The sequence below is a fragment of the Bombina bombina genome, chromosome 6 (assembly GCF_027579735.1).
Source record: "Bombina bombina isolate aBomBom1 chromosome 6, aBomBom1.pri, whole genome shotgun sequence".
Classification (NCBI taxonomy): domain Eukaryota; kingdom Metazoa; phylum Chordata; class Amphibia; order Anura; family Bombinatoridae; genus Bombina; species Bombina bombina.
The window spans coordinates 232,510,744-232,527,432 of NC_069504.1; the positions used below are offsets into that span (position 1 = coordinate 232,510,744).

Genomic DNA, 16,689 nt, shown 5'->3' on the forward strand with positions numbered 1-16,689 from the left:
CTTTGGGGACATTTTTAAGCCAATGTTTTTGATGACAACTTTCGAGGCTTATGTAATTGTTTACGTCTATGCTTTTAAAAAAGTTTTTCGACTTCAACATTTTATTCTCAATGTATATTTCAAGGTCTAAAAATTCTACCTTGGTTTGACTATAATTCCAAGTTAGAGCTACTTTGAACTCATTTGTTTTCAAATATTCCATGAATTCAAGTAATTGGTTCTCACTTCCTGACCATATGAAGAAAAGGTCATCTATGTAGCGATGATAAGACACCAGATATTGCGCCCAGCTAGAGTTGTAAATATATTGATTTTCCCAATTGGCCATATATAAATTGGCATAGCTGGGCGCAAATCTGGTGCCCATCGCTGTGCCTCCTACTTGCAAATAGTATTGGTGGTTGAACCAAAAGTAGTTGGTTTCTAGAATTATAGCTATGCTGTCTAATATAAACTCAAGTTGTTTTTTATCCAGAGTCATCTTTTTCTAGGATGTTTTTTACTGAAGCTATGCCAAGATTTTTATCTATTATGGTATAAAGTGACGTGACATCACTAGTCACCAACCACCAATTTGGATTCCACTCGAGTTTTTCTAAATGGTTAAGGATACTTAAGGTATCTTTCAAATATGATTTTGTCTTTACGACATAAGTCTGTAAAAATTGGTCTATATATGCCGATAAGTTGCTTGTGAGGGAATTAACCCCTGACACTATGGGTCTACCCGGGGGGTTAGATGGATCCTTGTGTATTTTCGGCAGTATATAAAAAGTGGGAGTTTTTGGAAATTGGTTGTAGATATATTGATATTCTTTTTTATTCACAATGCCTGTTTTTAAGCCTTTTTCCAAGTGAAGTTCAAGTCTTTTTTTAAATTTTATTATTGGATTACTATCAAGTTCGATATATACCTCAGTGTTTTTAAGTTGTCTAAGACATTCCTCATTGTATTTAGTTTTATCCATGATAACTGTCCCTCCGCCCTTGTCCGCGGGCTTTATGACTATCTTATCATTCATTTTTAAATCTGCCAAGGCTGTTTGTTCTAGTTTAGTGAGATTGGAACCATAATTAATTTTCATATTTTTAATATCCCTATGTACTAGTTCTAAGAATGTCTCCATAGGTGCTGATTTGCACTGTGTGGGATTAAAGGAGGACTTTTTATGTACCTCTAAATGTTTATATTTATTTATTTCTATAGAACTGTTACTGATTATGGGATTGTTAGTAAAAAACTTTTTTATGCATAGATTTCTAATAAACTTCTGAATTCCTATAAAGGCTTCAAATTTATTCATTCTGTAACTGGGAGCAAAATTTAGCCCTTTGTTTAAGACAGAGGTTTGGGCTTCTGATAGTGTGGTACTCGACAGATTGAAAATACCATTATCTTTTTTATTTATTTGTTTATTATTGTGTTTATTACTTAGTAATCCGTTCTGTCCATGTTTTTGCGTCTTTTGTTGAACAGATCTGAATCCGTTCTTGTGTATTTTCTTTTTCCAGCCTCTATAAAAACCTCCTCCTCTTCTGAGTTATATCTTGCTAAAGCTCCAAATATATTATGGGTGGTGGTTTCTTTTGGATATTGTTCTTTATGATTTTTAAAAGGATTTCTAGGTTGTTGCCAATTATTTTCTTCTCTTGCCCACTGTTCAGATCTATCCTGATTGTTCCTATAATTCATATTTTTATTATAAGTCATATCATAATTTTTCTGTGGATATCTGTGATCTGCGTAGGAAATATCTTCCTTTCTTTTATTATAGTAGCTCTCTCTTTCTCTATGTGCTAAAGAATTATGTTGGCGTTGATTTGATGTATTGCCATAATAATTATTTCTATGTGTGTATCTAAAGTCTTGATCTTTATATTGTAAACGCTCCTTGTTGGAATTACTAGTATTTTGAATATGTGTTCTTCTATTTTTAGCTCTATAATTTCTTTCTTTCCTTTCTTTATAATCCTCATAGTCTCTAAAGTATTTCTTTCTCTTAGTGTCTTTGATCTCTTTTTTTAAACAATCTAAATTTTGCATCATTTTATGTTTCTTTTTATTGCAGCACTCTGAACCTGAATTACTTTTTACACAGAAAAGAAAATTGGATTAATGAACTGGTATCTGAAACCTACTAAATTGTATGATTGAACTGAAACATTTTACTAATGAAGCTAAACTCAACAAAAATGTTTTGATGAACATTGAATCATTTTAGACTCCTATTTATTGCAGCAGTCTAAATTTGAATTACATTACCCAGATGAGACAACTATATTAATTAATTTGTTTCTGAAACCTACTACATTTTATTATCACACTGGTATCTGAAATCTACCAAAATTTATGAACAAACTGAAACATTATTAACAAAAGCTAAACTCAACAAAAATATTCTGGTGAATAAAGTTGTGTGAAGTTGGCACCCCATGTAATTAAATTGTGAATACAATATACCATTAGTTTGTGCTGATTTGTGCCCCAAAACGAATGTTTGTGCCAATTTCATTTCAGAGATATTGCACATTATATTTTAGCCCATATGACCTCAATCTCTGTCCACTTTTCATTTTGCTGAGTAAAATGTTTCAGTTTGTTCATAAAATCCCTTTATTTATCATTCCCTAGTTTTGTATCACCAACACTGTTAAAGAAATATACGTTTTACCTCCGTAATTACCTTGTATCTAAGCTTCTGCTGACTGCCTCCTTATTTCAGATCTTTTGACAGACTTGCATTTCAGGCAATTATTGCGGACTCTTAAATAACTCTACGTGCATGCACACAATGTTATTTATATGAAACATGTGAACTAACGCCCTCTAGCTGTGAAAAACTGTCAAATGCATTCATATAAGAGGCGGCCTTCAAGGGCTTAGAAATTACATATGAGCCTACCTAGGTTTAGCTTTTAACTAAGAATACCAAGAGAATAAAGCAAATTTGATTATAAAAGTAAATTAGAAAGTTGTTTAAAATTACATCCCCTATATGAATCAGGAAAGCTTAATTTGGACTTTACTATCCCTTTAAATTTTAACCTTACATTAAGAAAATGTTCTCATCTGAGAAGACTGAAACGATGGTGCAATGTTAACTCTTCTATGTTTTCCATTCTATTTGCAATGAGTTTGGGTTTAACAGGTTACAATTTGTTCGTAAAGTGCACCCCTATTGTCTATTCTATTATACTTTTAAAAAAAGGCTTGGCGTTCTATAGAAGGTCTAGGCATTCTATGAAATGAATAGATAAAATATATAAGATATGAATGAAATAAGTTAATTTCATACTTTGCCATAAACATGCTAGGCCTTCTATAGACTTCAAGTTGCACTGTAACTTTTGTGTGCAAGGAATAAGGGGTATATTGCGGCACTTTGTGAGCATTGGAAGCCTTGTGTGTTTTACGATTTGAATGTAAATTTAATGTGCGTTAGGTTAGCACGACTTCAAAGCTCCCTCTGAGTAACTGTTACGCTTTCACAAAACACATCATATAAATACATTGTACAGTAACATTCATAACACTGTCTAATACAAGTTAAGAAAATTGCATAAAAAAGTTATAAGGGTTCAAAGATATGAGGTCTAAGGTGTTAGAAAAAAAAGGACTGCAGAGGGCTTTAACATAGAGATACATACATACATACATGCCTAAATATGTATGTGTATATATATATATATATATATATATATATATATAATATATATATATATATATATATATTTATATGTGTGTACATATGTATTTATATGTATATATATATATACATATGCATATTATATATATGCATTGGAGACTTTTGCAGTCAAGTAGCTGAAAACATGAAAAAATCATATTTATGCAATATTCATATTTAATAAAGTGTTATAGTGTGAATTAACTGTAAATATGTAACATTCCAATGTTCTTCACATAGGGGAATATATTCTAAGTATTTTTAAATAGCTATTTCTATATGTATCAGTATATATAATCATATAAAAAATATACATATATATATATATATATATATATACCGCATTGATTTGTATTGCAAACCAGCTCCATCTAGTGGTTGCTTTTAGCACACATTTGTAAAATGGCTGTTTTACTTTAGTCACGCCGCGCCGCATCGCTCTGGCTGTTGCAGCGGTTGCTCTGAGTATTTGATGATGACGTCATCGTCGCATGTCTCCTTTCCTGATGCTGGTCTTGGAGCTGTGGCGCGAATCCTGCGCCTATGTAAGTGTCTAATTTTCCTGTTATGAAGTCTGCCTGCCTGACTACTCTGCAGCTTAACCCCTCAAGTACTGATTGCATCACAGTGTATGAACTCTGCCTGCCTGACTACTCTGCTTGCTTTATCCCTAAAAGTACCAGATTACCTTACTGTTATAAACCCTGCCTGTCTGACTATTCTGCTGGCTTAACCCCTGAAGTACTGGATCTATTCTGTTTATGAACATTGCCTGCCTGACCACTCTGCCTGTTTATCCCTTGGATTGAGTTTTTCTCTACCAGTTGCTGTCAAAGACTATCCTGTTGGTCATCAGTCCTTCAAGTGGTTTCCCCTTTAACCACCTAGCCACTGATTCCCTGCCTGTTGCCGCTAAAGTCTACACTGCCTATTGTAAGTACTGCTTACCTCTTTTGTGAACTTTAACTTTCTCTGCTCTGGGATATTCCCTATCATTCCAGCTCGATGCCGGGATAAGAAGACTACTGGCCGAGTTAGGTCTGATAGAGGAATATCCCACGAGCATTACAACTTTCACTTTCTGTTTGTGATCTCAGTAGCAGCCGATCAATCTATAGAAGTCTAAAAGCAGAGCCCATGCAGGAGACTGAAGAGAAAGGAAAGCCACTTACTTCTATTTCTCCCTAGGGACATCTGCAGTCTGAAACTTAGGGTATGTAATCATTATAGAACCTCCCACACAATCTCCTGCTCTCTGAGAAACAGCTCAAATACATAGCAGATGCAGTTAACCCCACGGCTGCCAAAAAGGCTAAAACTGCAGTCTCCTCTGCTCGCTAGCTGCTGGGTTAACTGCATCTACAATGTATTTGATGTCAGCAAGGTACAGAAATTTCTGAAAGGAGCAGCCCCCCACCAATACTGCTATATGCCTGTATTGGATTCCTGGATGGACAGGAGCAGGGCTCATTTTCAGTCAAGATAAAATGTTTAAAAAAAATATATAATAATAATAATATATATATATATATATATATATATATACAGCATATATATATCACACACACACATATATGTGTATGTAACTGTGTATGTGATTGTGTGTGTATATATATATATATATATATATATATATATTTATATATACACACACACATATGTGGTTTGTATATTTATGCTCCCAGAGTGTATTGGACATTGAGAAACATGTACATTAAGATTCTATAGTGTTAAATAAAAAAGCACCCGTCTAGTGAAGTTAAAGCGCAAGTAGGAGTGATAATTTGCGCTCCGCTCATAATCTAGCCCTTTGCCTGTAACATATTGTAATTTATATAATTTTATAAGCAGAGCATTACATTTATAAAAATTCCTTTTACTGCAGTATCCTTGGATTTATTGGATATATATACTGCTATCTTTACGTACTCCTTGATTTGATAAGAGCTACACTAAAATGTTATATATATATATATAGTATAGTCCTTTTGTTTGTAAAAAAGAATAAAAGGCCGGTAGTCACTGATTATTGCTTGATCTATAGTGATCAGTAACTTTGAGAAAGGAAAAGGGATAAGTTATTTACAATTCAGCACACTCTTGTGAAAACTAGAGTATTTACATAATGATTACAAATATTACCTGTTATGAGATGGAAGAGGTAGTGGTACTTAGTTCCGGTGAGTACCCCTTTAAAACAATTATACACATTTCCATACATTTTAGAGCTAGTAGAGGTGTATAATGCATCGTAGAGTCCATTCAGAGGATGGTGGAAAAGTTATTTAGTGATTTTAAAAAGATGAAACCCCTGTATGGAGGCTTTGCAGCCATCTTGTTGTGCCTGGCTCGAGAGAAGCAAGGGTATATATGAGGCTCAGTCTGAGTAAACTTATAACTAACTATTTTTAAAACATCAAACACTAAATTACAATCATAAAAAAATGCTGATATGCATATTTGGAGAATGGTTATTTGGTCTACCTAGCATTGCAGAATAATTGGTTTCTTCCTCATGTTAACAATTTTCTGTTACAAGGTCTCTTTCTTAAATGTTCAAGAGTGCTTGCTCTGATAGTTTAGCTACTAAGTCTTCAAATGGCATGATGGGAAAAATGTTCCTTGGATTATTTTATCAATTCTGCAGATTTGGAATTTGATAATGGATAATGTTTGTATTTTAGTTCTTTCAAGTTCTGGTTTCTGCACTTGGGGCCCTTTCTCAGTTCAACATTTATCAATGTTATGATGTCTAGACTTTCTTACAGGATTTGGAAAGGATTTGTCCAGTTTTTTAGAAACCTTTTTCCTCCTTTAGGATTTAAATTTTAATATGTTGAGTTTATTTGTGAACACATGGCACTTGTGTTGGTAATGGACTAAATGTCTCTATGTGTTGTCGTTATGAAAATTGTTACATAGTTTATAAAGAGTCAAAATCATATATCTGTTAAAATATGTTTTAGCACTCACGTAATTGAAATTGAAAATCTCAACTCGTCTTTACCCACCCAACCCCTAATTTTTTTTATTTATAAATTTTGTATTGAATAAAAAAAGGTCCTTGGTAAGAAGGTTCAGTGTTTGGGTAGTGGTGATTTAATGCAGCATCTTTTGGAGGCAGCCACAGTTAGTTTAATTTTTAAGTTTCAGTTAATCGAATATTGATACAAGGATATTTTTGCATCTGAGTGACAGTTTACAATATTTTATTAATTTTATGCCATATATATATATATATATATATATATATATATATATATATATATATATATATATATATATATATATATATATATTTTTATATATATATATATATATATATATATATACAGGGAGTGCAGAATTATTAGGCAAGTTGTATTTTTGAGGATTAATTTTATTATTGAACAACAACCATGTTCTCAATGAACCCAAAAAACTCATTAATATCAAAGCTGAATAGTTTTGGAAGTAGTTTTTAGTTTGTTTTTAGTTATAGCTATTTTAGGGGGATATCTGTGTGTGCAGGTGACTATTACTGTGCATAATTATTAGGCAACTTAACAAAAAACAAATATATACCCATTTCAATTATTTATTTTTACCAGTGAAAGCAATATAACATCTCAACATTCACAAATATACATTTCTGACATTCAAAAACAAAACAAAAACAAATCAGTGACCAATATAGCCACCTTTCTTTGCAAGGACACTCAAAAGCCTGCCATCCATGGATTCTGTCAGTGTTTTGATCTGTTCACCATCAACATTGCGTGCAGCAGCAACCACAGCCTCCCAGACACTGTTCAGAGAGGTGTTCTGTTTTCCCTCCTTGTAAATCTCACATTGATGATGGACCACAGGTTCTCAATGGGGTTCAGATCAGGTGAACAAGGAGGCCATGTCATTAGATTTTCTTCTTTTATACCCTTTCTTGCCAGCCACGCTGTGGAGTACTTGGGCGCGTGTGATGGAGCATTGTCCTGCATGAAAATCATGTTTTTCTTGAAGGATGCAGACTTCTTCCTGTACCACTGCTTGAAGAAGGTGTCTTCCAGAAACTGGCAGTAGGACTGGGAGTTGAGCTTGACTCCATCCTCAACCCGAAAACGCCCCACAAGCTCATCTTTGATGATACCAGCCCAAACCAGTACTCCACCTCCACCTTGCTGGCGTCTGAGTCGGACTGGAGCTCTCTGCCCTTTACCAATCCAGCCACGGGCCCATCCATCTGGCCTATCAAGACTCACTCTCATTTCATCAGTCCATAAAACCTTAGAAAAATCAGTCTTGAGATATTTCTTGGCCCAGTCTTGATGTTTCAGCTTTTGTGTCTTGTTCAGTGGTGGTCGTCTTTCAGCCTTTCTTACCTTGGCCATGTCTCTGAGTATTGCACACCTTGTGCTTTTGGGCACTCCAGTGATGTTGCAGCTCTGAAATATGGCCAAACTGGTGGCAAGTGCCATCTTGGCAGCTGCACGCTTGACTTTTCTCAGTTCATGGGCAGTTATTTTGCGCCTTGGTTTTTCCACACGCTTCTTGCGACCCTGTTGACTATTTTGAATGAAATGCTTGATTGTTTGATTATCACGCTTCAAAAGCTTTGCAATTTTAAGAGTGCTGCATCCCTCTGCAAGATATCTCACTATTTTTGACTTTTCTGAGCCTGTCAAGTCCTTCTTTTGACCCATTTTGCCAAAGGAAAGGAAGTTGCCTAATAATTATGCACACCTGATATATGGTGTTGATGTCATTAGATCACACCCCTTCTCATTACAGAGATGCACATCACCTAATATGCTTAATTGGTAGTAGGCTTTCGAGCCTATACAGCTTGGAGTAAGACAACATGCATAAAGAGGATGATGTGGTCAAAATACTCATTTGCCTAATAATTCTGCACTCCCTGTAGTCTAGAAGGAAAAAGTATCTATCCCACTCAATATTAGAAATAGGCAAAAGACATTTTTTTTTACTTGTCCACTGTGTACGTGTGTGTTTCCCTTTATATAACTTTCTCTGCTATGTTCATATAAATTACCTATATTTTCAGTTCTTGTGGTTAAAAAAACAAGGAAAAACAGCAAGACACAAACAGGAAATAAAATATTTTATTGAATATTTGTTGAATATGTCAAGGTTTTTAACAACAATCAAAAAACTCTACTGTGGGATTCACTACACAAAGTGAAACTAAATTGTAACCACTTCATCAAAAATGAAGGTATACACAGCAAACTTTGTCAGCTCGCGGGCCACGAGCAATATGGCAAGAGAAAAACACCCGAACATTTCTACGAGATACAAGAGAGGAACTCACACATAGAAACACTCAAGCAGGCAGTAAGTATACACAAAGGCAACTAGGATTTCTACAGCATCAGATTCTAAGACTTTACACAGCTTTGTCCAAAAGGTAGAAGTGGCTTATTTTAATGGTTAAAACCATCTACTGGTCAAATAGCAGGTTCATTAATGGAAACAGAAACCATGATGTCACATAATATAATTAGGCAGTATGAAAAGGGTGCACTCGGGTTTAATTTAGCATTTAAAGCAGTTTGAACCTGTATTTTGAACATATTAGACATAAAAGCAAAGGAAAGCAGAAAAAATAAGTAGTAGGGTGAATTTGGTCAGAATATACAGTATATATATATATATATATATATATATATATATATATATATATATATATATATATATACTTTAGATACATGTCACCTTACTATTTCAGATTATGCAGCATACAGGCTCATAACCTGTTCTACTTTGTGCCATTTTACTTCTATGAAACTAATGGTCTCAGATAACAAGGGTATTAATTAACTGTTTTTATGTGAAATAATTTTGACAGACTATAGCAGCTATCTATTAATCTATCTATCTATCTATCTATCTATCTATCTATCTATCTATCTATCTATCTATCTATCTGACTGTTTATCTGTCTGTCTATCTAACTAGGCCATTCATGATATTAATTAACTGTCCTGGACCCATGATTGCAACCCTGTAGGAACTGCAAATTGTCTCCTTATTACTAACCTACTATGGCAAATGAAATAAATTAATGATAAATTAGATACATCAATAGATTATATACATTATATATATGGTGGATAGATAGATAGATAGATAGATAGATAGATAGATGATATTGCTGCTAAGCTAACATTCAAACACTACATGTTGCCAAAATTCATATTGATCACTACCATTTAATAACCTATGTGGAAAAACACATATGACAACTGCTAAAAATAGTGGTAAAATGTATATTCTATAATTTTAGTAGCATCCTTTGTTTGTAAAATTATACATAACAAAAGTACTTATATGATAGTTAGAGGGTGTAATGCCCTATTGTTTTGCCTTGAATCAGCAAATATGTATTTAAAATAATAATTACCTATTCGAAAACGTATTCAAAATATTTATTTGACATTCTGTGCAATTAGACATTCTTAACAATTTGATATTATAGTGTTCTTTGGGTCTGATACCCACATGATATGCTAGAAGGATATACAGTATGTATATATATATATATATATATATATATATATATATATGGAACTCTGCAATAACCATCAATTTAGATATAATTTGTGAAGTATAATGCACAGTGCTAAATAAATTGCTGTGTAATCTACCTATTTTATCCCCAAGTTCCAGCATAGCTCCCAGTTTCCGATTGGTCCATTGTAACCTTGTTTGTGCTATGCTCTCCTTCAGAAGTGCAGTAGAAAGAGGTGGCAGTGGCAGTACAATATCACTAAAGAATTGATTGCTATTCACTGAGAAAACTAAGTTTTATCTAAGCACACACGGCAGTCACAGTGATACACAGAGCAGTCATTTAAGACGCTTATGGAATGACTAATAGCTTCATAATAGTGCCATTTACTACATAATAACATTGAAAACATTTAAAAACGCCTCCTGAAATGAGCATCTAATATACATAAGAGGGTGCTCTAGTTTGCTAGCACTATTTTTTCTTTGTTTTATACCATTTTTAAAGGACAAATTAAAACTCAATATACAAATAGTATATAAAAAAGGTCACTAGCTGTTTTGGCTTACTTGAAGTGCATTCAGAATTATGGCTAAATTAGTTTTGTCTTTATATATTGGGTCACAATACTGCTTGTTAACTATGAGAACATAGGTGTGTCACAATTGCAGCAATGTTCAGTATGCCTCACAATCTGTCAGCGTAACAAGATATCATTGTACGTCAAAAGTACAACATACACACATACATAAAATATATGAGATTTAAAATCACACAGATAAATTGCAAGATGTACATTCTGTCAGAAGTCTTATGACTAATATTTGCCTTTTGAAAGCAAATCTAAAGTGACATTAACAGTAATCAAAGAATCAGTCTTCTGTCATATCTATTTATTATATAGTAGTCATTGTACTACTTATTACTAACCAGTAGCTTTCTTAATTCTATAAATGTCACTATTTATTTATTTTATTTTTTTCATTTTAATACATACTCATATACAGGTATATATACACCAAAATATTAGCAATTCAGGACCATGTTTTTGTTAAGGTCATCTATGCAACTGCTCTAGTCAGGTAGGTTGCCTTTGACAGACGTCTACAAATGTGATCAGATTATCTCTTTGAAAATATGGAATGTACACATATCTATTACTCTTAACATATCTGTCGAGAGTTTAGATTTAAGTTGTCCTTTAAGATCTCAGTGCAACACTACTAGTGCCTTATATATTGGAATTTCTTCTGGAATGTGGACAATACAATAGTTAACCTGTAATATATTATCAGCTCTTCTATATTTAGTCAATTTACATATTTTAAAATAGAACATCTTATTAAAAACATCTAGGTATACATAGATTAAGAAACGCTTACAACATACAAATACACAGACTAAAAAGAAATGTTGGCATACTGGTATATACAAGAGTGTGATAATAACAAGTTGAGTCATGCTCTATCTACACATCATATTGCTTAAAAGAAGATTAAGAGGGTAGTTTTGTGGTGCACAATATGGTTTCCTTGAGGGAAGTAAGAACATTTAAATTTGTGCAAATAAAATGGATTTGTACGAATGACCTGAAATAGGAATGTATGGTAAGACGTGAAAGGACCCATACTACTGAGGTATTTACATATACTGGCTAAAGAGCACTATGTGGGCAACTGCAGAAACGTTGTATTCCTTCCTTTTTTATTTCTTTACTCCAAGCATTGCGTCTACTTCCTCTTCTGGAGCTAAGGTGTGCCATTGTGCAATGGGCCGCCTTGGGTTCGCCAGCATATCTGACCAGTGTCGCAGCTCAGCTCCAGTGCAGTTGTACCCAACAAACACTTTGCCAATAGCATCATTTTTGCCAATCTTGTCATAGTCCAAAACAGTCACAACAACTTGCACTTTCTAAAATAAAACAGATAGACAATATACATTACTATGGGATAAAGAGGACATTTCACACATATACTTCAGCGATATACTCAAGAATATGCATATTAGATTAATAGAACTTTAGCCACTACTTGTAGTACAATCCTGTGCCAATATATCCTTTTTTTTCTAAATATTTCATAGTTTTTTCAACATTGTGTTGCTATTCCAAACAGTAAATGCCTCTAGCGATTCGAAATTCAGACTTTTCCTTTGGGCCTATGACCAATATATATTATATATTATAGATATATATATATATATATATATATATATATATATTGTGCAAAAAGCCAGCTCTCACTGTTCCTGTATTAAGCCGGGGTGCTTCCCATAATGTAGACTATAAGAAGGGAGAAGATAGCCCTCGCCGTGAAAAAAAGGTGATTTATTATATATCCTGTTGTAAACGTTTTCGGGGCGTGACCCCATCATCAGATAAGCTGTTTTCACTTGTCTGATGATGGGGTCACGCCTCAAAGACGGTTACAACTTGAAATGAATCACCTTTTTTCATGGCGAGTGCCTTTATATATATATATAATAAATAGTATATTATGTATTAATAGCATCAGTTAGCATGCAAATACAAATATATTAAGTTATTATTATTTAAACAGTTAAGTCTTGGAGAACAAACCAATATACTCATCATAACTGCAAGTCTATGAATTCACATCACATCTCTATACGCTGGCAGGCAGCTTATGATAAGGTAAATTAACTGTCAAATGTGATGTGTGGAAGAGTGGCAAAATCTCATTTACTCTTATCCGCATAACCTTTATTAGGGGACCTTTTCACTATTAGCCAGGGTCTTTTCTTAATAGAAACATTAATGTTTCAACAGTTTGGAGCTATTCCATAATAACTTAACATTTTTCAACAATATATTATGAAGACACCATGAAGCAAGGTGCTATGTCTGTCCTGGAATAAATAAAGATATTACCTTACATAGCAAAAGGTAATTGACTGGGATGAAAGTACTAAGTGATTTAATGTACATGTTTTGATTTTATTCAAATATTATGTGATTAAAGAGACTTGACAGGCAGGAAATAAAGTCAAACACCAGTTTATTTTCATATATCCCCACCCCCCAAAAAGCTTTTACAATACATTACCCCTCCCCACTCCAACATATGCAGTTGTACGTAATGGCATACGGATGCTGCAGTACATACTGGTGCAGTTAAAAACTTTTAGTCTGTTTTACTATTAAAACGTATTTTTTTTCAACATCTTACAAGCCGAATAAGACCTTTAAAGCAATCTTTTAAAAGTGGGTAGGTAGGCTCAACAGTGTGCATGCGTTTAGAACACTATATGGCAGCTGTTTTTAATTTTAACAGTGTTATACACTTGCAAAAGCCCTAGATGAAAACAGTACTTACTCAAGTGCAGTGCTCCAAACACATGTGCACTACCTACCCAATTATGCTCTTCAACAAAGAATACCATAGGAACAAATCAAATTTAATAAAAGAAGTAGATTGGAAACTTTTTGAAAATTGCATACTCTGTATGAATCAGGTATGAAAAAAATGTGGGTTTAAGTTAATTAAAAATGTCAGATTTAACCCCTTAATGACACGAGCTACCCTGCACATTGCAGTCTTTAAGGGCGTTTATCCCATTACTCGTTCGGGTCTTGCCACCAGATGCAAGACAGGCTATTACTGGATGCCTCACTCTAGAAGGCATTTGGCTATAGCTCTTTCTTGCCACTGGCAGCAGGATCCATGCACTTAACCTCTTGGATTAAAAATGAAAGCCTATGTACAGGGTATGTCGGTTGTCATTAAGAGGTTAAAACAATTCCCCCCAAAATATTTACACAGAGGAAGACGTATTGGATAAATGATCTAACATAATGTTTAAGATTACCTGAATTTGCTCGAATGGTACTTCAAAGCTGAAAGACTCGTTGTAGTAGGGATTAAGAGTGTTCTTTTTAATAGTGGTCTTCTTTTTCTTCAGCCTCTTACCGTTCTGCATTAAATGAATTTTCACGTAGGGATCTGAAAAAGAGATGTATGTATAATTACCGATAGGAAATATACATATAAAGTACTGTTATGGGCATTTAACATTTCCTTCAGGAAAGTGTAGTGAGCAGTGAGTAAGATCTTTGATAATTTATTTTATCATTTATTTACGTGGAATCTGATCTTTCAATGATCAGAACATTCTAGATCAGATAAAAGTAAAAAGAACCATTGCTAATTATTAAAGAATATGATGTAGAAAAAAAAAGGAACCTCCTATTTCTTATTTTGCTGTTTTACTTTGTAATGGGTGAATATATGAATACAAAATATTTAGATACGTGTATGTATATAGTTATAAATCTATCTATCTATCTATCTATCTATCATCTATCTATCAACTATATATCCCAACAAAGGCAGGCATTTTCTGGATTTAAGCAAAACTATTTGTACCAGGGGTAAGGTCTGAGCACAGGGGTAAAACCCCGAAACATCACATTTACCTCCGGATTAAAAATAGTTTTGCTTAAATCCAGAGAGTGCCTGCCTTTATTGGGATCTGTGTATTGTCTGCTGAGCACCCCGGTCCAATATGGGATACGGTGAGTGCTAAACTCCAGTGGATGTTATATATACAGTATATATCCTTTTTTGTAAGCAAAGAAAAAAGGTGCTCATCGATTATTAGGAAGGACAAAAAAAGACAGCGCCTCATGGTGTAGACAAACTTCAGAATGCAATATTACACTAAAAACAGATGGAAATATACTCACAAAGGTACTGGCACTCTTATGTAAAGAAGTGCGAATGTGCAGGCTGACACATTTTTACCTCCCAAATTAATACCATTATATAAATTATTTATTTGATCAAATGCACCGATCAGCTTTGAAAACACCCAGATCAAAAACTGACACACCGAATACTCCATATACAAACGTTTCAGAATAGAATTTTATTATCCTGATTTATCAAACTAATACATATGTGATCTCTAGAAACACCTATTCAAATGTTTCACTGGTTTTTAGAAATAATGTTATCAATTTTATTCAGACAATTACTCAGTCGTTATTAACATATGTGTATAATGTATCCCAAGTCGTGATTGGTTTATGTTTGACCAATTGAATTACATGGCACCATTTTTAAATGTGTTTAGATTTTACTCGTGTAACTAACTTGAGGAAACGGCCAGGAGCTTGCGGCAGAGAAACGCGTTTTAAACTCGTTAAAATAAAACATACATTGTTTTAAAATACACACTTTGTTACGGCTCTTATCCAATTGTCTCCCTATGCTTCCCTTGGGGAGTTTTTAAACATATAAGCCATCTCCTAATTGCGGATTGTGTCGCTTGCTCCAGACACAGAGGGGTAATCGTTGCTGACATTGAAGATCTCCTGTGCACTACGGAGGAGAGTCCACGGCTGCATCTCTGAATTGTTTGGAGGATCCGTGACTCAGCGTACTGACTGCTGTTGAATGTCAGCCTGCACATTCGCACTTCTTTACATAAGAGTGCCAGTACCTTTGTGAGTATATCTCCATCCGTTTTTAGTGTAATATTGCATTCTGAAGTTTGTCTACACCATGAGGCGCTGTATTTTTTTGTCCTTCCTATAGATGCACTGATCGATCACTCAGTCCCAAGACAAGCAGCCAATCTCTCCAATTTACCACCAAACTAGAGTGATACCGGTCAAGGTTTTATTCATACTCTTTTTGGACTTTAGACAAAATTGTTTCTAGGACTTTTTTCCTCAAACTGGTATATCCACAATTATTTGTTTTATTGTATATATGTGTATGAGCACTTTTATTCTGTATAATTTTATCTGTATTTTAATTCTAACTATCCCTATTTTTACTTTGGCGCACACTATCACTATATATCCAATATAGTGTTATTTTTCCTACGCTCATCGATTATTAATTGATATATTTTGTGACAAGCAAAGGGGCAAAGTTATTTACAATGCTTGATTACAAAGTGATTACAAATATTACCTGTTATAAAATGGCCAAAGGGTGTGGTACTGTATATATATATATATATATATATATATATCTATCTATCTATCTATCTATATATATATATATAAATAATGATTAATGTGAGTATATGTATGTGCAATATACATATATTATTCTATTTATTTTTTGAGTGTGTAAATAAAATATACACAAAGAAGCAACAACATATTCTAAAGGATCAGAAAATAAAATGAAGAAAAAAAAGCAGTGAATTTATATTTTGTTTGACTGCTCTACACCTGGAAGCACACACGTTGAGCTTAAGCAGATAGCTTTGCAGCCCCATGGAATATGCTGTCCATCATGATAACCAATGTTGCATGAGGAAGTCTATTAAATGCATGGCATGAAACATCCCGATAGACATTGTTCTCATGGGACTGCTAGATAAAAGGCACAGAGGAACAGATGGCTCAAAACCTTCATGAAAGCCAAAAGAAGGAAATATGGGTGACTCTGTGGATTGAAAAGGATGAAAAAGGGCTATTTTTTTACTGCTCTCGCAAACTAATCTAGCTGAAATCTAGTA

The 16,689-nt window shown here is 33.9% G+C and overlaps 1 protein-coding gene across 1 annotated transcript in view; it reads right to left on the reverse strand.

Moving 5' to 3' along the window:
* Nucleotides 1-10,041: 10,041 nt before the first annotated feature.
* SYT1 (synaptotagmin 1) overlaps nucleotides 10,042-16,689 on the reverse strand; it is a 991,400-nt gene continuing 984,752 nt past the window's right edge. The window contains exons 11-12 of the mRNA XM_053716760.1: nucleotides 14,020-14,153; nucleotides 10,042-12,102 (exon numbers count right to left, since the gene is read on the reverse strand). Coding sequence (XP_053572735.1) covers nucleotides 11,896-12,102; nucleotides 14,020-14,153 — 341 coding nt within the window. The 3' untranslated portion in view covers nucleotides 10,042-11,895. The remainder of the gene's footprint in view (nucleotides 12,103-14,019; nucleotides 14,154-16,689) is intronic.